Below are 27,148 nucleotides of genomic sequence, written 5' to 3'. Positions count from 1 at the left end.
TGAACCCAAAGGAGAAATCAGTATTCACAGTGATCAAAAGGGAGACCTCACATCATTTCCCAGGAATGTTCTGGCAGCCCCCTGGCCTTTGTGTGTGTGTGTGTGTGTGTGTGTGTGTGTGCAACTTACAAATTAAAAAGACAGACTTACCATGTAGAAGAGTAGAATAGTGAGAAGAATACTGAAGAGGCAACAATATTGAAGAGGCAATAATAACATTACATATGGTTTTTCATGCGGAATTAGAATCAGCCATCAAGCCTGTAATCCCAGCACTTTGGGAGGCCGAGGCAGGTGGATCACGAGGTCAAGAGATCGAGACCATCCTGGTCAACATGCTGAAACCCTATCTCTACTAAAAATACGAAAAAAAATTAGCCGGGTGTGGTGGCGCGCGCCTGTAATCCCAGCTACTCAGGAGGCTGAGGCAGGAGAATTAATTGCCTGAACGCAGGAGGCGGAGGTTGCAGTGAGCCGAGATCGCGCCATTGCACTCCAGCCTGGGTAACAAGAGCGAAACTCCGTCTCAAAAAAAAAAAAAAAAAAAGACACGGTTATCCTGGCTGTTTCATGGGAATTTCCTACCTCTCTCCTTGCCCTGCTTATCAAATTAGCTCAGGGTGACTAAGGTTTACATCAGAGAATGGAAACCATCTTCAGTAGGCATGCTTGGTAGCTACAGGTGGACTTTGCTTAGAAATCAGAAGCAACAACCATTTCACCCTCACAGTCTTTCTTGTTTGTTTGCTTGATGATTAAGGCATAGTTCGGAAATTCCCTGTCTTTCCCTCCCCTGCCTCCTAGGTGATGGATTTGGGCAGTGTTTAGTGCAACCCTATCGCATTGGGTGGCTATGTTCTGCTATTGAAAAAAGTCCACCCAGCCAGAAATGCTGTCTCATGTAGTTGTGGGTACATGTGATAAAATTAATTTCTCTTGGGTGAATGCCCTCTTGTGATAAAGTGAATGTAACCACTTTTATTTCAAAGTTGTTATGAATAAAAGTGCTGGTAGTTCTTTCGGATTACGTTCATACCTTGAAAAATCACATATTTTCATGTAAGTTGAGCCTCCCAAATATTTACGGAAGTATTTTCACTAGATTTCACCCAAATTATTTCATCTAAATATTTGTTATAGATCAGATTCAGCAGATGTTAATTTCATCTCTACATCTTTTCATCTCTGCCAGAACTTGGATAAGGGCTGAATTAATTGTTGACTTGCCAGTTTCTGTAGTTCAAATCAGAATATAGAATATTCTGAACTCTGCTTTAAAATTCCATTAGCTGGTTTTAAAAGGGATATAGTAAAATTCTAAAAATTTATATGAGAAAAGTTGATTTTTACCCATGTTTTCAAAGAGCAGATAACACTTTTTGGGAAAAAGTGGGACTTACAAAGCAAAAGGTCCTAATATGAAAAAAAGAGAAATACCTTTTAAATACTTTAATAAAAGTCTCTCTTCCCAAGACACTGATTTTGACTTGTTAGTTTTGAAGAATTTTTATTTTGCATATAGAACTTACAAAATCTTTTAGAAATATTTTGTATTGATTTTGCCGTGTGACAGGCATTATACTGAAGATATTCACACATAAACTTATGCAACCCTTCAAATAAACTTAATAAGTAGATATAGTGACTCATCCCTTTTTAAATATGGAGAAATTGAGGCACAGAGAAGGTAAATTGTAATCAGAGGATCTGAAATAGAAATCCAGGAAGTCCAGCTCCAGAAGTGATCATTTTAAACTTTGTTCACTAGAAGTTTACTGATTTTCACTTAGAATTCCAAAACGCAGGCATAAGTGATGATCAGAATGGACTAAACTGTAAATGAATAACTAAAGCAGATTTTGGCTGGATGTTCGAATCATTTGGAGAGTTTTAAAAAAAAGCTACCTGAGCCACCAGGCCTGCCGAATCAAAATCTCTGGGGTTGGCATTCAAACAACTGCATACTTTAAAATTCAACAGGTAGTTAAAATGGACAGCCAGGTTAGGGACCACTGACCCAAAGAGTCTTTAGCTATATCTGAGTTTGGGAGATCTCAAACTTGAGCATGTACCAGAATCACTGGGAGGGCTTTGTTAATACACAGGTGGCTGGCCCCGCCTCCAGAATTTCTTATTTAGTGGATATTGGGTACAGCCCAAGAATTTCTATTAAGTTCCCATGTGATGTTGATGTGCTGGTTTAAGAGCACACTTTGAGAAACACCATCTTAATAGATTGAGGTGGGCGTGCAATGTGGCGATGGAGACCTGGCAGTACTAGATTAATTCCCCAGTGTCTCATCGACACCGATGCTGAACCATTTTCCCTCCTTTGTTGATTTATTCAATAGCATTTATCAGGGATGAAGGCAGAAAACAGAAATGAAAGCTATGAAGCTAGCCAGGCATGGTGGCTCACACCTGTAATCCCAGCACTTTGGGAGGCCAAGGTGGGCGAATCACAAGAGGTCAGGAGTTTGAGACCAGCCTGGACAACATGGTGAAACCCCATTTCTACTAAAAACACAAAAATTATTTAGGCATGGTGGTGTACATCTACATCTGTGATCCCAGCTATTTGGGAGGCTGAGGCAGGAAAATTGCTTGAATCAGGGAGGCGGAGGTTGTAGTGAGCTGAGATCATGCCATTGTACTCCAGCCTGGGCAATAGAGCAGGACTCTGTCTCAAAAAAAAAAAAAAAAAAAAAAAAAAAGACATGAAGCTAAAGGGAAGTGCAGGAAAGAAAAGGAAAGGAGACGGATCAACTTGAAAGCCTGTGGCTCTCTCACTGACCTGACCTGGCAGATGTCAGTGATAGACTAAATATAATTTGAAAAAAATTTAAAGATAGCAACATTTAAAAGGAAGATAAATCTTTCTGTTTTAGAAAGAACAGAAGCACAAGGGAATGAATGAAACTGGAAGACTGAAGTAGTGAAAAGGTGTAGAAAGCTTTGTTAATTTAGCTCTTACAGCATAGGTTCACTCTCTGAAACCAAAGGCAGGAAGAGACATGCTTTTCCCTCCTCAGCAACGTGAAAGGGGACTAAATGGTATGTTGTTGAGATTGTGTTGGTATGAACCCGTGATTCTCAACTGGAGGGTTGGGGATTTGTCCCCCCTCATACCGCCATGGGCCATTCTATAACATCTGAAAATGCTTTGAGTTCTCACGTGGGAGGGTGCAGAGGTGCTACTGCTATCTAGTTGGTAGAGACCAGAGATGTTGTGAAACATCTAACAATGCACAGAGTTGCTGAAGTCCAGCTGTATCTGGTTGGTAGAGACCAGAGTTGCTGCTAATCATTCTCCAATGCACAAAAATGCAGGAAACCCAGCTCCAGAACAAGAAACTCTGGACTAAGTACAGCACAGCACCAGGAGCTAGGCCAGGAGGCCCATTGACTTAGTAATGAGTATGGGAAATGTCCAGAATTACTGTGGGCCTGAATCATCCAGATGTTGGTAGATCTGGCTCTGGGCCGGAGGCCTCAGGAAGAAGCAGTACAGATAAGTACAGCATGAGAGAATGTGGAGTGAAGCAGGTAGAAAGCAAAGTAACCAATCCATCAACAAAACCTCCTCAAAATTTGTCTACAACACGAAATTCCATAACACAGTAAGAAAACTATTAGTAAGAAATAGAACTCAACAAAATCAACCATAAAATATAGGGTTATATCAATTAAATTAAAATAATAGAACAATCTGAAAAGGACTTTAAGAATTTAGGATCCATCAAGTAATAAGACATATAATGATATCCAAAACAGAATATAAGAGTGTTTAAAACAAACACAGGCACGTATTAGGCAGGAATGTGAGGGATAAGAGAAACAATTCCAAAAACCGGAAGTACAAACTTTATCATTAAAAGAAAACTCAAGAAATAGGATAAAATCTGCATTGGACACAGATAGGGTGAGCAACTTTCCTGGTCTGTCTGGAACTGAAAGGTTTCTAGGACATGGGATGTTAGTGCTAAAACTGGGAGAGTGCTAGACACACTGGAACAATTGCTGACCCTTAACACAGATGAAAAAAACATTAGTGAATGGGAAGATGAAGCTGATAAAGTGACTGAAGATTCCTCAGAGAGAGACCCAGAGGAACAAGTTTGGAAGAGCAATTAAAATCGTGGAGGATAGGCAATCGGAGACTAATAGGAACTTCAGGAAAAAAAGCTTAGAGAGGAAAAAATTAGAGTAATGGTTTTTGAAAAGATAATGACTAAGAATTTTAAAGAATTGAAACAAGTCATTAGGCTTTAGATCAGAATTTGGCAACTATAGCTTACTGGGTAAATCCAGCCTGACATCCATTTTTATAAATAAAGTTTTATTGGAGCACAGCCACACCCATTTGTGTATGCAGTGTCTATGGCTGCTTTCATGTTACCACAGCAGAGCTCAATAACTGTGACAGAGAACATAGGCCCTGCAAAGCCTAAAACATTTAATACTGGGCTCTTTAGAGAAAATGTTTTTAGCCTCCTGTTTTAAATTGATACTATGAGTACCAAGCAGGATAAGTAAAATAAATTCACATCTCTATGAAGCATAGAAAAGCCTCAGAACATAAAGAGCTTTAAGCGGGTAACAATTTCAAATACAAGGAATGACTGTTAGATTTGAAAGCACACTTCCACTGGCAACAAAAGAAGTCAGAAGCCAAGCAGGTAAGCCTGTAAAGTGCTGAGGAAAAGTAACTAGACATTTAGAATATTTATAGTCAGCTCAACGATCATTTAACAGTGATGTCAAAATGAAGCTCTCAGTCATTCAGAGACCTATACCTTGTACGTGGTCGTATATAATATTCCTATTCTTCCAGACTGATGATGTTCTTTGCCATGACCCTGGATGCATGGGGATTATACATCCTTATAATTCTGCCCTGTTTAACTGAGATATGTCCATGTGACTTACTTTGGCCAATGAAGTGTACGTGACAGTGATGTTTATCTCCTCCAAGCAGAAGGTTTAAGAACCAGAAATAGGGTTGAAGGATTGTATTCAATGGGCAATTACCCTGTATTAAGATCCTGGTTGTGTTTGGGTAATAATAGTAGACATATTGAATAATCTTAGAAATTGTTAGACAGCAAACACATGAACAGAAAACCAAATACTGCATGTTCTCTCATGAGTGGGAGTTAAACAATGAGAACACATGGACACAGGGAGGGGAACAACACATACCAGGGCCTATTGGGGTGTTGGAGTGCAAGGTGACGGAACTTAGAGGACAGGTCAATAGGTGCAGCAAACCACCACGGCACATGTATACCTGTGTAACAAACCTGCATGTTCTGCACATGTATCCCTGAACTTAAAGTAAAATTAAAAAAATTAAAAAAGAGAATGTAAGTGGATTAAGACAAGAAAAAAAAAAAAGAAATTGTTTGCAGGCAAGAGTTATGTGTACCTGTGCAAGAAGATATATGAATCCAGAGCAAAAAAGCCAAGTTAAGAAACAATGAGGCCAGGCGCAGTGGCTCATGCCTGTAATCCCATCACTTTGGGAGGCAAAGGCAGTTGGATCACTTGAGGTTAGGAAATCGAGACCAGCCTGACCAACACAGTAAAACCCTGTCTCTACTAAAAATACAAAAATTAGCCAAGTGTGGCGGCAGGCACCTATAATCCTAGCTACTAGGGAGGCTGAGGCAGGAGAATCACTTGAACCCAGAGGCAGAGGTTGCAGTGAGCAGAGATTGTGCTACTGCACTCCAGCCTAGGTAACCGGGAAAGACTCTGTCTCAAAAAAAAAAAAAAAAAGAAAGAAACAATGACAAACATGGAATTTTATGAACTGTATTGATCCATGTAACAGAGTTGGAAGCCTAGAAGCAGAGTCCCACAAAGATGGTAATGAATATGTGGCAGAGGAGGCATTAGAAAGTAATCGTGGGGCCATGACGGTGGCTTACACCTGCAATCCCACCACTTCAGGAGGCCGCGGTGGGTAGATCACCAGGTCAGGAGTTCGTGACCAGCCTGCCCAACATGGTGAAACCCTGTCTCTACTAAAAATACAAAAATTAGGCAGGCTTGGTGGCGCATGCCAGTAGTCCCAGCTGCTCAGTGGGCTAAGGCAGGAGAATCGCTTGAACCTGGGAGGCGGAGATTGCAGTGAGCCAAGATCACGCCACTGCACTCCAGCCTGACAACAGAGAGAGACTCTGTCTCAAAAAAGAAAAAAAAAGGAAAAGGAAAAGAAAAAAAAACTGATTGGGGAGATGACAAGCTAACACAAATAATACTGCAGACACCGGCTATCCATATCAGCTAATATTAGATGCCTGCCTTGCATTGCAAATATAAATGATATCCTGATGATTAAAGACCTAAACATGAAAACAGAGTCTTTAAAAACACGTCGAGGAAAAATTTAAAAAATGACTTCAATATTTAAGGGTTAGGGATTCATTTCAATGCTTGTAATTGACACAGGATTAATGCCTAGAATATATAAGGAATTCCTCTGAATTAACCTGAAAAAAATCAATAAAAAATGAAGAAAGCACATGAGAGATAATTTACAGGAGAGTTTACTGGAATGACCAATAAACTTATAAAACGTGTTCCATCTTAGTTATAATCAGACAAATTTAAATTAAAACAATAATGAAGTATAGTTTTACATGTAACAGATTGTCAAAACTCTCAGTAAATATGACAATGTCAAGTTTTATGGACGATGTGGAGAAATGGCAACTTTTTTTTTTTTTTTTTTTTTTTGAGACGGAGTTTCGCTCTTGTTACCCAGGCTGGAGTGCAATGGCGCAATCTCAGCTCACTGCAACCTCCGCCTCCTGGGTTCAGGCAATTCTCCTGCCTCAGCCTCCTGAGTAGCTGGGATTACAGGCACGCGCCACGATGCCCAGCTAATATTTTGTATTTTTAGTAGAGACGGGGTTTCAGCATGCTGACCAGGATGGTCTCGATCTCTTGACCTCGTGATCCACCTGCCTCGACCTCGCAAAGTGCTGGGATTACAGGCGTGAGCCACCGCGCCCGGCGAAATGGCAACTTTTGTACAAGTCTGGTGGGAGGTAAATTATTATGATAACCTTAAAGATCAAGTTGCTAATGTTAGATAAACTTGAAAGTTCTCATACCCTCTATGCATAAGCATGTTCATCTACCAGTGTTTGGAATTGAAAATAATGGCAACAAATCAAATGTTGGAGAATAGATGAATAAATTGCAAGAGAATTACACATCAGTTCAATAGAGTGAACTGCATGTGCCCAAAGGGATATTCTTGAAAAACCCCAGCGTAGAGTGAAAGGAGACAAATTGCAGAAATCTTTAAAAAAAAAATCTGGGCAGAGCAATACTATACATTTGAGGATATTATTCCTTTATTTTATACACGTAGATAAAATAAAAGCATAATACTGTGGCTGGGAAGGCTATTCTGAAATGCACTTTTGAAATAGTTGTTTTTCTGCTGTGGGAAGGAGGGACATGGAACTGGAAAGAGGCAGAAAGGGACTTTAACATTCTCTTTTTCAGTTTTAATAAGGATGCCATAACAGTAATATGCATTAATTGTAGGTGATGGGTATGTGAGCATTTGTTATGTGTTTCATAATATTTTAAAAAGAGAAGGACATGAGAGAAAAGAAAGGGAGATGGAATGCAGTCCTAGAATTGGGGAAGTGACATCGAAGTTGCCAAATCGAGAGCTGGAGCCCCATGCATACCCACTACAAGAGCTGATGTGTTACATGAGTGCAAGATATCAGCTAGAATTTGGACCTCTTACCCTTGGCTCAAAACTCACTTGTAATAGCACAGGATTTTTTTTTCTTTTTATGCAATGAGATAGATCTTGTTGCAGAAGGTAGGTATCCTCTTTTGCAGAAGGGGAGGATATGAATAGGCCAGAGATGGTGACAGGGGAGTGTGTGGAATGATATTAGCCTGTTACTCAGGACAATGATTGGCCTCCACAGTTTACCTAAGAAAAAAAGTAATCACCTTTTTAATTGAAGGAAGAAGATTGAAACCCCAGCCCTCACAGGGAACTTTCTAGCTCAGTTTCCAGATTCTCAGATTTCCCTGTTATACCAGTTCTCAACTGGGGCTCCCATCGAAGCCCAGCAGATCATTTATTTTCATTTCTTAGGACCTGTTCCCTTCAGAAACTCTGTACTTACTCTCTAATTTGGCTGTAGTCAAATTTGGGGCCATAATTTTGAGGGAGAAGAGGAACAAAGCCAATATTTAAGGCCCAAGCCAGGATCAAGACTATCTGAAGAGGATGCATGTCGCTTCAGAAGTAGCCCTACCCCCAGAATATGAAGCAGGTAATGGCACCCATTCCTCAGCTCAGGTGTCTCCGATGGCTGCCGTGGTGAGCAGTACTATCAAATTCCAGGTCTGAATGTTTGTGTCCCTCTAAAATTCATTTGTCAAAATCCTGTCCTCCAAGGTGATGGTATGAGAAGGTGAGGCCTTTGGCGAGGTGCTTAGGACGTAAGGACAGAGCCCTCACTTTGTGCCTTCTTTCATTCTACACTGGGATGTTTTTGAGACCTATCCCTTTGGACACATGCAGTTCAATTCTACATTGGATTTGTTGCCATATTTTCAGTTTCAAACAGTGGTAGATGAACATTCTTTTGCACAGAGCCACCACCCACACTTAATGCATATGGGATAATAATAATCCTTAGGGAAGAAGCCAAAGGAGCTTGTTTGTCCCTTCTGGTATGTGAGGACACAGCAAGGACCCAGCAGTCTGCAATTTGCAAGAGGGCCCTCACCAGAGGATGACCAAACTGGCATTCTGATCTTGGACTTTGCAGCCCCCAAAACTGTAAAAAATAAATTTCTGTTGTTTATGAGCTACCCAATATAAGGCATTTTGCTACGGCAGCCGAAATGGACTAAGGCAGCTTCAAGACCCAGCCTTCATGTAGCCACTGCCTGTTCCATAAAACCACCTCTTGTCACTCTTTTCTTCTCTTGCTTGTTCTCCAGCCATCCTGGTCTTTTTGCAGCTGTAAGCTTTCTCCTGTCTCATCTCTCTTGCATCTGCCACTTCTTCACCTTGAAATGCTCTCTACCCCCACTTGAGCCATGCCCAGCTCATTCTCACTTTTTGGTGTAGTAATGCTCAGCCCTCACAGAGCCCCACCTCAAGTTTCAGTTTCACTGGTTTCGAGGCCTGAGAACAGGGATATTTCATAAGCTGCTGCAGTGATTCCCATGTGTAGCCAGAGTAGAGAGCTACTACTGCTTCAGCCCGAACATCCCCTCACCAGAGACCAGACACCTCTCTCAGGAGGATGCCTCCCCTCCATATTCTAGCTCAGCTCTTCATTTGCCTCCTTCAGAGCTCAGTGCAAGACATTTTATTTGTTTGTTCACTTTGTGTTTTTGACCTATCACTTCCAGGGAAAAGTGGTTCTCCAAGCATGGGCCCTGAACCAGCAGTATCAGCCTGGCCTGAGAACTTATTAGAAATGCACATTTCTGGCCGGAGAGGTGGCTCATGCCTGTAATCCCAGTACTTTGGGAGGCCAAGGTGGGCGAGTCACCTGAGGTCAGGGGTTCAAGACCAGCCTGGCCAACATGGTGAAACCCGGTCTCTACTAAAAATACAAAAATTTAGCTGGTCGTGGTGGTGGGTGCCTATAATCCCAGCTACTCATGAAGCCAAGGCAGGAGAATCATTTGAACCCGGAGGAGGAGGTTGCAATGAGCCAAGATCGCACTATGGCACTCCAGTTGGGGCAACAAAAGCAAAACTCTGTCTCAAAAAAAAAAAAAAAAAAAAAAAGAAAAGAAAAGAAAAAGAAAGAGAAAAGAAATGCACATTTTCAGGCCTCATCCCTGACCCTCCATGATATTCTCATGTTTGCTAAACTTTGAGAACCACTACCCTAAGTGTAAGCTGTGGGTAGCAGCCTGGACCCCATATTTTTTTCCCCCTCCATTCCCATGACCAGCAGAGTGCAGACTTGAAGAAGGGGCTCAAAAAACCTTTGTTGAATGAATGAATGACAGCACAATTTGACTATATTCCTGTCAGGAACTCCCATGTGGCTTGAAAACTAGATGAAAGGAGCAAAACAAACCAAAAACCTCAAACTCAATTTTTACTTGATTTTTTCTGACCTTCTAAGGTTTATGCATAAAATACAAAAAAATGGTACATGAATAGAACAACTATTTCTCCATTTCTTCAATTTAGAATGTATCTAAACATAGTTGTCAAGGGAACAAGTATCATTCTATCATTTTCATTTTAGGACTGTAAAGTGAGCTGATCTAAGGCTGTAGATTAACTCAATTTCCACAGGGGCAGATGAAATAGAATTCTATTGCCTCTTCTCCCACTTCTAAAATCTAGAATCACACTTTGAATAAGGACGTAGGGGAATACCTAAGCCAACTCTGTACCTTTACTGAGCCTCTTGAAAGGAGGCTGAAGAGATTGGGTCAAGATTCCACAAGGAGAAATGGGGAGGTAGAGCTGGAATCCAGGACCCCTTGCTAGGTGGAAGATGAGCCCAGTGTCATGTGTCTAATGCCCATCAATCTTAATATCTGATGTGTTTATCTTCATAAAACACCAAGTGCCTTTGTGCTTCATGCTCACACATTTTCTCAGTTCCCTTACCGATAAGTTACAAGGAAAGGGTAATAAAAGGTGAATTTCCTGATAACCACTTGGTCTGCTTTTGGATTGCTCCCTTCCTGGACAGTTCAGGAAGTGGGGGAGGTGAGGAGTGGTCACAGTGGTGACACAGCAGATGAGCTTGGGGTAGGGAAGGGAGTTACATAGTCACTAAACCCCCCTTTCTGGATCCCGGGATGAAGAACCACAAAGCCAGGCACTCTTTCAGTCTCCCATCCCAGTGGCCTCTGCAACATTTGAATAAAGTGAGCATTCTGAAAGTAGGAAAACTCGCAGTGACCACAGCGGAAGCAGCCATGCCAGCTGACCCTCAAGCCTACCAGACATGGCCACCAGCCTAAGGATAGGACTGGACACCCCTAAAGGCCAGCCCTGGGCATTTCTTTGACTACCAGCTTGTTTTCCTAGGTATCTACTTTTTCTGAGTTGTAACAAAATGTAGACGAGCTCAGGCTCTGAGAGCAGATAGAACTGTGCTCAAATTCCAGGCCCAATATTCAGTAGCTGTGTGGCTGTGAGAAAATTACTCTCTTCAAGAGTCAGTTTACTCAGCTAGAAAATAGGGAGAAGAGGAATAACCATTTGCAGGGATTGTTAGAGGAATTTAACGAGATAGTGTATGTCAGGGCTTAGCAATCTTAACTGCCAGCATCACTCCCCTCCTGCATTCACTAGGAGTTTCTATGCCTCCTTTGAAAATTATTTATTTGAGGCTGGAATACAGGAAGCCAACATCTATCCAATGTCTGGCATAAGCCTGCACTGTAACGCGTGCTTTATGATTGCAATATTACTCTCCACAACAATCCTGTGGGATAGCTGTCATCATCATCATCATCACATCGTCACCATCGTTGGATGAGAAAACGAACCCAATGCTTAAGTGACTTACGGAAAACAACTAGTAAGCAAAACCAATCAACAAGCAGCCAGGAATACAGCTCTGACTGTATCAGATCTCTTTCAAGGAGAAAATACAGTGTTTTCCTTTCTTGAATATGCTACATGACTTTCTGCCACTTGCTGTAGAATGACAGCAGCAATATCAGGGTGAGAAAATTAAGGGGAAGTAACTTAATTTTGAAGTAAAACCTTTTCGTGCTACAAAGATAGGCATGGGCATACAAAGATAGGCATGTATATACCGTAACTGCACTGGAAAATTCACTTACTATGCCATTGTAAAGTGAGAAACAGTGAGCTGCTTAATAACAGGGTAACTTGTGTTAGAAGTTTTAAATACGTGTAGGTTTTCACCTAGCTTCTTTGCTAGTAGTTCTGTCAGTGCAAAATAATCAGACAAAATATATAAAAAATGCTTGTGACAGTCTTGTCTATAACCATAAGGAAGAAAAAGAGACAACAGAAGTTTCCAACTCTATGGAACTGATTAAAACAAATTCTGGACTACTACACAGTTATTAAAAATAATTTATCATTAAAAGTGACATTGTAACTCAGATATTATTAAAGATATTTTAAATAAAACATGGGGAAATGGTTCATAAAGTATAATAACACTTATAAAATTACATTTATAAAATGTGTATTTAAAATGATGACATTCTGGAAGAATCTGCATTAACCTAGTGATTCTCCTTCAGTTGATAGAATTGTAGAATATGCTTATTGTTTAATTTCTGCATATTTATATTTCTTTTTTTTTAAAAAAACAGTGTTGCCCAGGTTGGAGTGGTGTGACATGATTATTGATCACTGATGCCTTGAACTTCTGAACTCAAAGAATCCTCCTGCCTCAGCTTTCCTAGCAGGTGGGACCACAGGCATGCACCACCAGGCCTGGCTGATTTATTTACTTATTTAATTTTTTATAGGAATGACATCTTGCTTTGTTGCCCAGGCTGGTCTCTAACTCCTTAAGTAATCCTCCCACTTTGACCTCCCAAAGAACTAGGGTTACAGGCATGAGCCACCACACCTGCCCATTACCTCTATTTCTAAGAAATTTTTTTGAGAAATACATCTTTCTTTTTTTTTTTTCTTTCTTTCTTTCTTTTTCCTTCCTTCCTTCCTTCCTTCCTTCCTTCCTTCCTTCCTTCCTTCCTTCCTTCCTTCCTTCCTTCCTTTTATTTAGACATAGTTTCACTCATCATCCAGGCAGGAATACAGTGGCACAATCTCGGCTTACTGCAACCTCTGTCTCTTGGGTTCAAGTGATTCTCCTGCCTCAACGCCCCCAAGTAGCTGAAATTACAAGCACGAGCCGCCAACCCTAGCTAATTTTGTACTTTTAGTAGAGGCGGGGTTTCACCATGTTGGTCAGGCAGATTTCAAACTCCTGACCTCATGTGATCCACCCTCCTTGGCCTCCCACAGTGCTGGGAGTACACGTGTGAGCCACCACAACTGGCTGTGTTACTTTTATAAGAAAACCATAATCTTTAAAAAAATCATCACTCATATATTATACCAAATACATGCTCTCCAGTTAAACTTCCTTTTTTATTGCTATTATCTTGTGTCACCTAAGAAAATCCAAATAGCACTTTCTAAACCACAGTGCCCTTGTTTAAGGTCAAGCTGTTTTCTAAGAATTCTGTACCTAAAGACCCAGTTTGGAAATGTAGAGGGATTTCTAAGTCCCGCTCCCACCTGGGCCTGGGACTGCCTTCTGCAGGTGTTGCCGCAGACAGGGTCACGTCCCTAACATTTCCTCCACCACTGTGCACTTCCATTCTCAAGACTCTGTGACTCGCACCTCCTCACTCTTCCCTCTTCCTCTCTCCCCCATAACAAGATTATGCTCTCTCACCTCTGCTCTTTCCCTATCCTAACTCAAGGTGCTTTCAGACAATACACGGTCACTTCAACACACATCATCGAATGACCCTTTTGTTCTCCCTGTTCCAATGTCTGCAATGAACTCCAGCCTCCAATTGTGTGAGCATGAGTCATCGTCTCAATTCCTGTCTTCTCACTGGGGGCTGACAAAAGGAAGATATCCTCTTCATAATAAGAGAAGGGATAACAAATTTCCAGTCTTCTGGGGATCAGGGAATAGGAGACAAAGATAGAAAATTGATTCTCTTCTAGACCACATATATTTTGGGAACCCACCCACCCCCTTTTTTTTGCAGGGAAATAATGGAAAGTTGTGAAGCATATATTACTGCTGTAGTTCAGTTTTGTTATAGGTTAAAGTAGTACTGGGAACCCACTCACCATTTTAAGTATGCTCCAAAAAATGACTTCCCATTAACTTTGGGTATAGAATCTGTCCCTAAGTTTTAGACTATTTGGGCTTTGTTTGCTTCTCCTAATTGAAATTTTAAAAATGTATTTTCAAACAGAAGAGGTTCTTTTGTAAAATCTATCATGTTATCAAAATGGCAATCACCGTCAGCAGCGTTTCCCAACCTTTGCCACTGGAGTCCTTTCCTGGGAGTCAAAGAGCTCATAACAGGAAGCTTGGCTGTACTACTGGGGCAGGCATCCAGCTATCATAATAGGCAAAGATGAAGAATGCACATTTTCTTTCTGTAAGACAGTGCTCTTCCTCTATTCTGAAGGCTAGAATCAAAAAAGGAACTCCAGAAGCCACGTCTCTCAATTGGCATGAAAAAGACTCAGCAACTTCCTCAGCCCAAGGAACAATGAGTAGCCGAGCAAAATCCCAAAGGCGTGTAAGACCTAGCTGTGAAGCACCCTCAACCCTGTCTGTTCTATGCAGAGAGGAGTAGCACATTTGCCAGGAGACCAGGGAGAGTAATACAATCTATTACTTACCATTTTGATTGAAAAGAGTTGATGCGTCTGACACACAATGACCTCGAAGATGTTGTGGCTTGGATAGTGAATGTGCAAGTTAGCTATGCAGAGTGTACTTCCTTTTCTGAGCTGTGTGGTCTATCTAGCTTTCACACATTGATATGTGAGGCTATATTTGCATGTTATCCCAACCCTTAGAGCATTTGTATAGCTGGCCAGGTTTATCATGTTATTATTTTTCAATAATACAGAAACAGGTATAGGTGTAGCTCTCAAGTCTGAAAAATTGATATGAAATTTTTAGAAGTGCCTAGATATTAAATTTTGTTAGACATTATTGATCTGTTTTTTATAACTTATGTATTTTTGAATAAACATGTGTATATATGTGCATGCATGTCTGTCTCTCCATCTCTCTATCTATGAAGGACTCACACCAAAATTAATAGCGTTTGAATTGAGTGGATATATTATTACAAATAATTCCTTTTTCATACTTTTTGGAGTTTTTCAAGTTTTCTATCTTGGGTATATAGCACTTGTGTAAAAACATAACCATAATCATTATTAAAAAGAACAAAAGTATCACGATAATTTTAATGAAGAACTCCAATTGTATTTAAATTCATATTACCATTTAAATGATGGAAACACTCATAAGCTTTTCATAGAATGTCATTCATTTCCATAAAAAAAAAAGTACAGCTCAATCTAGGTTCATGTGCTAATTTGGGGGTTAACATTTGTTAGCATCAGACATTAAGGGCAAGGGATTTGATCTCAATTAGTCAGACTTTCCAATCATCCATGTACCTCTCTAAACACATTCTGATATATAGCCTCCTACTAAAGTAGTTCAGGGGTGGTAGGTCATCTTTGTTTTCTGTGGCAAAGGAAAGGCAGGATTCCTTTTTTGGTGGTTGCAAATTTCTAGATCTTGTTTTAAGTATTACAGTGCTTATTTAGTGTAAGGTCACCAAATTTCTATACTTGATGGTGATCAAACACTAATTACTCCTACATCCATACAAAATAGCTTTTCAAAAAAGATGTTATCTGTTATTTTTTCTTTAAAATAAAAATATTTTCAAAATTAAGATGTAATCAGAAATGCAGATTCATATGACAGGCAAAAAGCCAGGGCAGAGGTTGAATTCCAGAGGTAGAAACTGATACTGTCCTGAAAACTTTACATATTATAAAGAGGGGTTTGAGGCATGGTCAGAATCTGGGTGGATGGTCAGGATTCTGAAATTGCACAGTATCTTACACATAATAGAAGCTTAATGAATAAATAGAGGAGGAAGATCAAAGCAAGACTGATGTATAGGAGCCAGGCATCTTTTCTGGTATAACACATTTTCTAGAATGCTTCGAAATGAAGGCATTCTTTACCTTCACTAGAAAGCCTCTAATCTACTGTCTGTTGGAATAGAGATCATCACAGTGCAGATACAGCTTAGGGTAAAGAGGACCACTCTAAAGCAATGGTTCGCAACCTGGCTGCACATTAAAATCACCTGGGGTGTTTTCATAGTCTCAGCTCCCAGGCCTCATCCCAGGTTATTATATGAAAATCTCTGGGACTGAAACCCAGGCACTGGTGTATTTCAAAGCTCCCCAGGTGATTCCAATGTACGTGCAAGTTTGAGAGCCTTTGCCTCAAAGAAGGAGCAGGTGACTCATACTAGCAAGATAGTGAACAGATCCCCAGGCCAGCCTTATGGGTAGAAATAATCCTGACACCCTGACACTGTTTAGCACTAAGTTAATCAACATATTTTTCCTATGTGCTACATAAGAATTGCTTAATCTTTGTCATTCTATGATTTGCCCTCTATGCCAGTAAGTTGGACACAAATTACATGATAAACAGGAATCCAGCAATTATTTAGTTAACGGTGTAATTTGTTGGGTAAGTCTCTGGTTAGGAGAATTTTGAATTTCAATTCATTCATCTGAATTCCATTTCAATTTGGGCTTATTTCCAAATGCAGATTAAGGTAATTTTTAGCTGTTATTGAAATAAATATAGTGGTCTTTCAAACACACATATGTAAGAAAAGTATTATTTTCAACCCCACTCTCATGGGGTTGCTTATTGCTTTTGCCATAAGAAAAAAAAAGTTGAGTTGAAGCTCCCAACTACAACTTGTAGTCCACAACTATATTTTCATATTTAGTTTTTAAAGCATAATCATGTTACTTTAAAAACATATGTCAAACATCGCATATGTGAGTATATCTCCTGTGAAGCCAAACCTCAGTATGTAAGTTCCTGAGCAGGAAGATGAAACAGGAAATGCAACAAAGATGACAGACAGCATAGTGATACCATCTAAAAATGATAAACCTATGTTTTCGCAGTGTGGGTGTGGGCACTGCAATTATTCCTGCTAGTAGAAGGGAGAAGTAACTTAGACAATGCAAAAGTGATTATAAGTCTTTAAATACTTGAGCATATACTCTCTTTTCATAAGTTTTTATTCTGAAAAACAATATTTGTTCAGGCAATCATGCAATCAATGAGTCTGCCCCTTCAGTACTCACTGAAGGCAGTGGCTAGATGGAGACTGTGAGGTCTAGAAGCATGGGGTGGCTAGGGAAAACCAACTTTTTTAAAAGTCAGCTTGCAAGTAGATAAAGGAGAGAGCACTAATAAAATCTGAGTAATATTGATGATTATTACTGAAAAGCATTGTCAGTGTTTTATCTATTAGGCTTTTTTTTTTTTGAGAGTCTTGCTCTGTCCCCCAGGCTGGAGTGTAGTGGTGTCATCTCAGCTCACGGCAACCTCTGCCCACTGGGTTCAAGCAATTCTCTTGACTCAGCCTCCCGAGTAGCTGAGACTATAGGCACGTGCCACCACACCTGCCTAATTTTTGTATTTTTAGTAGAGACAGGGTTTTATCATCTTGGCCAGGCTGGTCTTGAAATCATGATTTACCCACCTTGGCCTCCCAAAGTGCTGGATTACAGGTATTAGGCTTTAAAAGAAGCATGGTTAATTGTTAGCACAGAAGGTTAGACATAGTTATAAACTCCTCCGATACATTTTAATTTTTATAACCTAAATGTCTAACATTTTCGAGAAGAAACAAATAGTCATCTACTCTATGTGCCCAACAGTAATGTGCCTGGCTAAGACCCCTGAGATAGAACAGAGTGATGTTGAATCTCACCTTTTCCAAGAAGGCTTCTCTGCTGCCAGCTCACTGATGCCCCACTTTCTCTGGAAGCCTGGAGGCTACATTACAAAACCAAGCTCTTAATGTGTTTGCCTTTTATGTTTCTCTAATTGTATTGTGTGTATTAGGTTTGGCTCCCCAACGAATTGGGAACTGCTCCAATGAGAATTAATTTTCATACTTCCTTTTCTCACTCTAAGATCTTAGGTCAGCTACTTTTAAACACTTTTTTTTGGGCTCATGAGTTCCTTTCAGAATCTGATGAAAGCGATGTACATTTTATACACCAGTTTTGCATGTGTACAACCTTCCTTGAAACCCATCATTTATGGGAAACTATAAGAGAGCCTTTGGCTAAAATGTTGCCAAACACTAAGAGATGGTCATTACAATGCTGCTCTTTGATCATGAAATTAAAGCAAACTCACAAGTAGATTCATAAAAATTCAAGGAAATTCAGTCTCCCTGTTTGGCTAGATATGAACTAGCAAATGGGAAGTAGCAGGAAAAAGCAGAATAAGAACACGCATGCCTAAGGAGGCTATGCAGGAGGAAGTGGGCACTTCCTTGATTTGGGTTATTTCTCTTTCACTTTTTGTTTGAAAAACAAAGTGAACTTTTTCACTCCTGTACTTTCTACTTTTAATGAAAGGGGGTCTTAACTCTTTCAGAATATCAGTGCTCTGAAAGAAATAGCTTATTAATCAACTTACTTTTGGCTAAAAGGAGAGTTCCCACCACATTCTAATGGAATGAGAATGTTCTAAAAATGGGTATTGAAACTCAAGAAAAGAAGGGAGCATTTGTCTTTACAATTTAAACCCAATTCCAGGTGAATGTTTACTACTCTAAAAATAATCTGCTAAAATAGGACAGTGAAAAATTTAATCTAGACTTCACAGAAAGAGCTTTTATCAAACCAATTAACTTGGAGAGCAAAGAGACAAAGAATAACACTTATAGAAAACTTCTAGGTAATATATTACCTTGCTTTTTGTTTTTTGTAATTTTGTCCATGTTTTGTATCATACCCTCTCTTTGTGTTTTGGAGGATGCATGAGCTCTGTGGGTCTGTTGGGTTCTGCTGTTTTCTTCTCAGGACTTCTCACCTCTTTTGTCCTTGCATATGTTTCACAGAAGCAGAATCTAAGTCATAATCTTTTTGCTTCAATGGGTCTCAAAGACAAGATTTAACTGACACACACTCTCATGGGGTTGCTTATTGCTTTTGCCATTTTGTTAATGATAATTTGCTCTTTAATGAATAAAATTAAAGTCCCACATGAAACGTGGATCTATTTTTCATTTTCCTCCTTTTATTCTCTTTTCTTTCTTTTGTTCATTCTTTCTCTCCTTCCTTCCTTCTTTCCTTCCTTTCCCTCCTTCCTTCCCTCCCCCTCTCTCTTTTCTTTCTTTCTTTCATTCTTTCTCTCTCCCTTTTTTAGTGGGCCATTTGCTGCTCTTAGCATGATGGTAGGTAATGGACATGAAGTAGAGGTGGAAGAACAAAGGCTAGGGGCCAAATATCTGTCACAAGACAGATATTTGACTGTTCTGTGAATTAAGTGTGTGTATGTAAAAATTGTTTTATTAAGGAAAAATACAGAGCTAGCCTTTGATCAGCTCTCGTGAGAATTGACTCATCTATCACAAGGACAGCATAGGGGAACTGCCCCTATGATCCAATCACATCCCACCAGGTCCCTCCCTCAACACATGGGGATTACAATTTGAGATGATGTTTGGGTGGCAACACAGAGCCAGACCATGTCATCTACCATTTTGGACTTTTTCCATAAGTAACTATTGGGAGACTAATTTAGGAGATGCTATTGTTGGGTTCCACTACACAATCAAAAGGCCTTGCAGGAGAGACAATTGTGTAAAGCCAGGGAGAGAATGCTGTCTCACACTTTGAACATTAGACAATAGGTGTATGTTGACTTTCTACTCTGTGATCAGTAGAATGAATAAGTGACCTGAATTTTGAGTATAAAAAGGGAAAAATGTAACAATGTAACAAGACTCCGAACTTCCTGTATCCATCAGGCTCTAGTGAACATAAATACACATCCCACTTCTCTAACTTCTTTTGATAGTGATTTAGTATAATCATTCAACTTACTGGCCTGGGCTGCATAAGGATGTTGTCTCCACTTGCCCCTTTCCTTGAATTTGGTGGTGCACTCCCTCAGACAGCATGTGGGGTAGGGGCCACCTATAATGTACTCCATCTGGGTGGACTAAGCTACATCACTTTCTCCAAACAACAGTCCATGCTGACCCATACTAGGCCTGGTAGGTCCTCATCTCTCCCAGTTTCTAGAGATTCTCCTTTAGTTTAGGCCTGGAGACTCTGCTCTGTATTGATTACTGTTGAGCAGTTTCTGGTGTCTCAATGGTGCTCCCTGCTGGAGAAGCTCTATCCTCAGATATACCACCTGTGGCAAGATGTTGGCGGACTCTCCATCAAGTGTGAACTATTCCTGCTATTCATTACCCTAGAAAGGACTCTGATAAATCATTAAGCTAACCCTAGAGGGTCTGGTCAAGGCTCAGCTCTTTTATTGTTTGACATTCGTACTTCCCAAGGGTGGAAGGAATTCTCAGGTGTTAATCTAATAACAGTCTTGAGCCAGATGCTCTCCATCAAAAACTCACACTCTCAATAGTGGATTGTTCAAGAACAGAGTTCAGTATTTATACACAGATGACAAATCTTCTAATTCACACAGTGTTTTGAAGGGCAGGGGCCAGCCCTTTTCTTGAGCTCCCAGGGCAAATATAAGACTCTTAAGGGCCAGGGCCTGTTTATTAACATGATCTCCATATCATACCTAACATTAAAATGCATTCCACATCCAGTAATCTTTTTCTTTGCTATTTAAAAACAATCTTGAAAATTGTTTTTAAAATGTTGCTTTTGAAATTATTTGCATGTAGGCAATTTAGTTGGTGTTATCTCCTATTAATCAAATGCATTCTTGATAATTTCTGCTAAGTGTGAAAAAGTTACATAATTTATTTATAAATTTGTGAAATGTTCATTAATATTAACAATAAAGTTAACATGATACATATTGATGTTTAATTAAATGTTTATTAATTTTGATTTTGCATTTTCCTTTTTGTAGTTTGATATACTTTCTTTTTCTTTCTTTCAGGAGTTCTCAGACCTTGAGTACCATGTTCTCTAATGGATAAGATTGCATAGCCAATGTTAATCAGCTTCTCAGGTATGTAACCTTACCTTATACAATTCATAAGCTAGGTATTAAATTGGACCATATAAAATTGATGTTTTTTTCATGTAAAATATGATCAAATGGAGGCAATTCCACATAATTTAATAGTTTATAGTCACTCAATTGTGCTACTGAGCACTGTATATATTGTTCCTTTCATCTAACTGGATTTTTGCACCCATTAACCATCTTGTCTTTCTCTCCCTTCCCCACTATCCTTCTAGCCTCTGGTAACTATCATTCTACTCTCTATCTCCCTGAGTTCAATGTTTTTTAGTAAACTAGTAGTTTTTCATTACAAATATAACACACTTCCCTTTTGACATATAGATTTAAATGGTAGCGCTAAGACTAGTAAAAGGAACTGCTGTGCAGGTGGCTGGTTCTCAGTATTTGCTGAATAAATGTATGCACACATAAGCAAATAACCAAACCAAACATAAAGATGTAAATAAAAGTTAAATTGCGTGGTACAGACGTGTGGTCATGGACCTGGCAGAATATGTTAACCATAAAAAGCAGTTTGACAATGACTTTGAAGTCTTTTAAACCAATTTTCTGTTTTCAATTTAATTTTGTTTTGTTAGAAGAGATTGGCATTGCCTCTGGGAGAAAGCAGTTCTGGCATATTTCACTGTTGACTTCTCATTAGGGAATAAAAAAAATGGAAAATCATAGGATTTTAAAGAAGAAAAATAAAAAAATATATATAGACCTAAGAGAGTGGAGACTTCAGAGATTGGTAGGCTTTTCATTAAGCCTGTTGCTATTTACTTGGCACAAAGACTGTCTTCGGCGGCAGGATTTGAAATTGGAAGGTCCTGTTGTTCTTGTCTTCCACTGGAGCTGAGAGAAGCCAACAGCTCTATTTTTCGCGAGGGAAGGTTAGGTCTGGCAATTCTAGAGAAAACAAATGAGTATCAAATATTAATCATCAATAGGATTTTACTTTGGGTACATCACCCATCTACATATTCACCCTCTTATCCTGTTGCACCACGCTGTGCCATACTGTCTAGGTGCTGGGAACAGAATGTGGTTTAAGATTCAAGGCACATTTTCATACTTAGAAAGGGCTATTTATTTTGCATACAGAGAGTCAATGAGATTAGTGCTGGGAAAACAGAGGGAAAGTCCTCAGGGAGCATCGATAGATAACTGATTCCTGAAGAAATTGGAGAAAGTTTCAGCAAAGAGATGCTAATTGGCCTGGGTTCAAAATAGAGGTGTTTAACCCTGGCTAAAGATTAGAATACACCGTAGATTTTTTAAAAATCCGAAAAACAAAACATCCCATGCCAGGCAGGATCAACCATAGCTGTTTTGGTTTAATTGGCTTAGAATAGACATCTGTTTTGTTTGTTTCTTTTCTTTTCCAGATAAATCCAATGATCAACCCGGTTAAGAATCATTAGTCTAGGAGTAGAAACACATAAGGAATAAGGGAGCAGGTTCAGTTAGTTGAAGGAGAGAAAGTTGGAAGCGTTCCAAGCTAAGTAAATGGTGTAGAAAAAGAAAGATGATGTGTTATGGTTTTCAATCTCATATGGGGGTAGGCTCAGTGTTAATTGGAAACTAGAACATTCTATGGCAAAATAGATGCTTGGACGATCTAACTTGAGGGAATAATTCAGCAAGAAAATAATGTCTAATATCTCAGCAAGAAGCTGGTGGGCCATGCTGGGTCAGGTTTGAAAAGTCAACCAAAAAATGCCTTGTGATCTAAGATAATTTTATATATTGGGAAGGGACCTTGATGTTCATTGTCTATGAAACGAAAAGTCTGGAACTCAACCAAGAAATTTACATAAAAATCTGGTGCAAGACTGATGAAAACGATAGAACCTCCTAAGAGGGAAACTAACCCTAGGAATATGTTCAGTATCCCGGGAAGACAGGGTTTCCACAGGAAACAATTCCCACCAAAACTAAACCTGAAATTTAAAAAAAAACACTAAGTAATGAAGAAAGAATAATGTACCATGAGAATGAATTGGTAGACTTAGCAGAGAATTGCACCGCAGAAACTATATCTACTGGAACAATCTGAAAGAATTCCATGAAGAGATAAAGGTAGGAAAATAATCCAGTAAACTAGACAGGAGAAAAAACAGACTTGAAAAATAATCAAATCAAAATTTTAGAAAAATACTTCTAAAATAATCTCAGTAGACCAGCAAATGGATAAATTACACATGGTTGAATAAAAGAATTGGAAAATTAGAACATAGAACTGAAGAAATCACAGAGAAATCAGCAGAATATTCTACACAGTGAGAAACAGTTAGAAAACAGAAGTTCCAAGTACCAAGTAGTATAAATTTTTGGAGAGTAAAATGTTTTTTTGGAATACGAAGCACTAGATTAAGACTTTAGACAGCTGAGAGACAGAATTAGCATATATTTATATATCAATTATACTAAAATTTAAATTCTAACTTACATGTTTTGTCACAACAGTGAGTTTCTAAGTCATTTGTTAAGAAGTGTAAAAAAAATTCTTAAAATATTAAAAATTTGTATTGTAAGAGATGAAAGTATGTTTGAGAGATAAACGAGGCTGTGAATCTTTAGGAAGCTACATCAATGTTTTAGAATTTTGTTGCAGGAAACTGCATTTGTCCAATTAAACAATGATTGCCATAAAAAGTTAATCTTACTAGCTAATCTTGTGATATTAACACTTGGACTAAGATCTCACTTATCTATTAGGAGTCTGAATAATTCTACCAGACTGAAAGGTTAAGCAGAAACTCTTAGTATTAGAAACATGGCTGAAGTCATGTTTACTTGTAAGGAATAAAATTGTTTAATCAAGTCCTATTTGTCTATTTTTGTTTTTGTTTTTATTGCATTTGCTTTTGAGGCCTTACTTATAAATTATTTGTCTAGGCCAAGTCCAGAAGGGTTTTTCCTAGATTTTCCTCTAGGATTTTTATAGTTTCAGGTTTTACATCTAAGTCTTTAATCTATCTCAAGTTAGTTTATTATATGGTAAGAGAATAGAGATGATTTCTTAAAGAATTAAAAATAGGACTACCACTCAACAGTCCCACTACTGGGTATGTACCCAGAGGAAAATCAGTTTTTATATAAAAAAGACACCTGCACACATGTTTATGGCAGTACTATCCAAGAGCAAAGTCATGGAATCAGCTTTCATGTCCATCAATGGATGACTGGATAAAGAAAATGTAGTACATATAGACCACAGAATATTATTCAGCCATATAAGAGAATGAAATCATGTCTTTTGGAGCAAGATGGAGGGAGCTGGAGGTGATCATCCTAAGTGAAATAACTCAGCAACAGAAAATTAAATAGTTCTTGCTTATAAGTGGGAGCTAAACAATGGGTATGTATGGAGATAAAGATGAAAATAATAGAAAGTAGGGACTCCAAAAATGGTGAAGATGGGGAGGGATGAGGGCTGAAAAATTACCTATTGGGTACAGTGTTCACTATTTGGGTGATGGGTACCCCAGAAGCCGAAAGCTTACCATTATATAATATGTCCATGTAATAAACCTTCACATGTACCCCCAAATTCATAATAAAAAGTATTTTTTAAAATGTAAAATAACATGTTTCTTTATGAATAACTTTAGAATACAATACAGAATCTCAGTTTTTAAAAACACTAATACAGTTAAAAATGCAAGATAAAAATCTAGTAAATATCATTTATATAAAATTTAAAAACATACAAAACAATATCGCATATTTTTCACTGGTACATACATATTTAGTACAAGCACAAAAATATGAACTAGAAAGATACACACCAATTTAATGAAAGTGGTTGTATCTGAGTAGTAGAAGAGAGAAAAGACAATAGAACTTTTTTGAGGGGAAGGGATGTGGTATAAAGTAATTCATTGGATGCATTATTGTTTTTTCTTTAAAAAGTGTTTTGAAGTATATATGTCTATGTCTCTATACATGAATACATATTATGCATAGTATATGATTTATACATTTATAAAAAGTATATATGATATATATGTATTACTATTCATCAATTCTAGATAGTGAATAACTGGATATTTGTTATATTTCTGTAAACTTTCCAAAGGAATATTTTTATACTTAAAGAGTAATATGGGGGAACGATCCAAGATGGCTGATCGCTAACATCTCGGGATTTCAGCTCCCAGTAAAAGCGCAGAGAACGAGAGGACGCCACATTTTCAGACAAATTTTGGTCGCTCACAGAGCAGAAGATACCCAGTGGAGGAGTCACATGGGTTGCCAGCGCGACTCTTGTGGCCGGTGCAGCGGTTTCGCTGGCCACTCGGCACAGCAGCTCTAAGTACAGACTAAACGGGACTGGTTCCCCTTCTGACCGAGGTTTGGAGGAGCCGCACGGGTCGCCAGCGTGACTCTTGTGTCCGGCGCAGTGGTTTGCCGGCACCTTGGCGTGGCAGCTCTTGGTGCAGAGTAAACTGGACCGGTTCCCCTTCTGACTGAGGTTTGGAGCTCCGGGAAGGCAGAGTCGCCTATTACGGACTCAAGAAGGAAGCCAGACTGGAGATTTCTGGGCAGAAAAGCACCATTAGTCTTAACGCCGCTGTTTTGGCCGGCGCAGTGGGTTGCTCATATTTTGGCCCTGGGAATTAACAACTTGGACGTCCACTCAGAGACCTAATTTGAAAGTTGGTAGTTACAAAGATGACAGGTAGATACATTTACAATGATGGGAAGAAACCAGCGTAAAAAGGCTGAAAATACTCAAAATCAGAATGCCTCTCCCTCTAAAGAGGATCATAGTTCCTCATCAACAAGGGAACAAGGCTTGATGGAGAATGAGCGCATCCCATTAACAGAATCAGGCTTCAGAAGATGGATAATAAGAAACTTCTGTGAGTTAAAAGAACATGTTGTAGCCCAATGTAAAGAAACTAAGAACTTTGAAAAAAGGTTTGACGAAATCCTAATGAGAATAGGCAATGTAGAGAGGAATATAAGTGAATTAATGGAACTGAAGAATACAATACAGGAACTCTGAGAAGTATGCACAGGTTTAAACACTCGAATTGTTCAAACAGAAGAAAGGAAATCAGAGGTCGAAGCTCAACTTAATGAAATAAAATGAGAAGACAAAATTAGAGAAAAAAGGATAAAAAGGAATGAGCAAAGTCTCCAAGAAATGTGGGACTATGTGAAAAGACCGAATTTATGTTTGATAGGTGTACCTGAATGCGACAGAGAGAATGAATCCAAGCTTGAAAATATTCTTCAGGATATTATTCAGGAAAATTTTCCTAAACTAGCAAAGCAGGACAATATTCAACCCCAGGTAACACAGAGAACACCACAAAGATATTCCTCAAGAAGAGCAACCCCAAGACACATAATCGTTAGATTCACCAGGGTTGAAACAAAGGAGAAAATACTAAGGGCAGCCAGAGAGAAACATCAGGTTACCCACAAAGGCAAGCAAATCAGACTTACAGCAGATCTCTCAGCAGAAACTCTACAAGCCAGAAGAGAGTGAGGGCCAATATTCAACATCCTTAAAGAACAGAACTTTCAGCCCAGAATTTAATATCCAGCCAAACTAAGCTTCACAGCTGAAGGAAAAATAAAATCTTTTATGAACAAGCAAGTACTCAGAGATTTTATTACCACCAGGACTGCTTTACAAGAGCTTCTGAAAGAAGCATTACACATAGAAAGAAACAACCAGTATTAGCCTTTCTAAAAATATACCAAAAAGTAAAGAGCATCAACATAAAGAAGAATTTACATCAATGAATGGATAAAACAGCCAGTTAACATCAAATGGCAGTAATCCTAAATTTAAATCAACTAAATCCCCCAATCAAAAGATACAGCCAAAACCCAATGGTATGCTACATCCAGACCCATTTCACATGCAAGGATACACAAAGACTCAAAACAAAGGGATGGAGAAAGATTTACCAACCAAATGGAGAGCAAAAATAAATAAATAAACAAAAAGCAGGAGTTGCAATTCGCGTATCTGATAAAATAGATTTTAAAGCAACAAAGATATAGTGGTAAAAGGATCAATGCAACAACAAGAGCTAACGATCCTAACACCCAGATACATAGAGACTTAGACTCAATGAGTCAGAAAATTAATAAGGATATCAAGGACTCGAACTCAGACCTGGAACAAGTAAACTTAATAAACATTTATAGAGCTCTCCACTTTAAATACCCAAAATATACATTCTTGTCAATACCACATCACACCTACTCATAGGTTTAAATGAAATATTGATTGGCCATTATTAATACCCATTTTTTTTAGAATAAAGCAACATTTCCATTCTCTCTCCCTCTTTTTCTTCCTCTTT

The 27,148-nt window shown here is 38.9% G+C and overlaps 2 protein-coding genes across 4 annotated transcripts in view; both read right to left on the bottom strand.

The window, feature by feature from the left end:
* The window catches only part of FYB1 (FYN binding protein 1), a 166,259-nt gene extending 148,614 nt beyond the window's left edge, over positions 1-17,645 (bottom strand). For 2 of the 3 annotated variants that reach the window (XM_002745030.7, XM_008992136.5), the window contains exon 1: positions 14,408-14,503. In XM_002745030.7, the coding sequence (XP_002745076.3) occupies positions 14,408-14,410 (3 nt within the window). In that variant the 5' untranslated portion in view covers positions 14,411-14,503. Of the gene's footprint in view, positions 1-14,407; positions 14,504-17,571 lie in introns of those variants that run through there. The other variant, XM_078365548.1, reaches the window with a different exon arrangement.
* A 3,012-nt stretch (positions 17,646-20,657) lies between these two features.
* C9 (complement C9) overlaps positions 20,658-27,148 on the bottom strand; it is a 78,336-nt gene continuing 71,845 nt past the window's right edge. Inside the window, exon 11 of the mRNA XM_002745043.7 lies at positions 20,658-21,722. Within this exon, the coding sequence (XP_002745089.4) occupies positions 21,688-21,722 (35 nt within the window). The 3' untranslated portion in view covers positions 20,658-21,687. The remainder of the gene's footprint in view (positions 21,723-27,148) is intronic.

This window comes from Callithrix jacchus, chromosome 2, assembly GCF_049354715.1.
Source record: "Callithrix jacchus isolate 240 chromosome 2, calJac240_pri, whole genome shotgun sequence".
NCBI classification, from domain to species: Eukaryota; Metazoa; Chordata; class Mammalia; order Primates; family Cebidae; genus Callithrix; species Callithrix jacchus.
The sequence above is the reverse complement of the archived record's forward strand: the minus strand, read 5'-3'. Positions and strand labels throughout refer to the sequence as shown.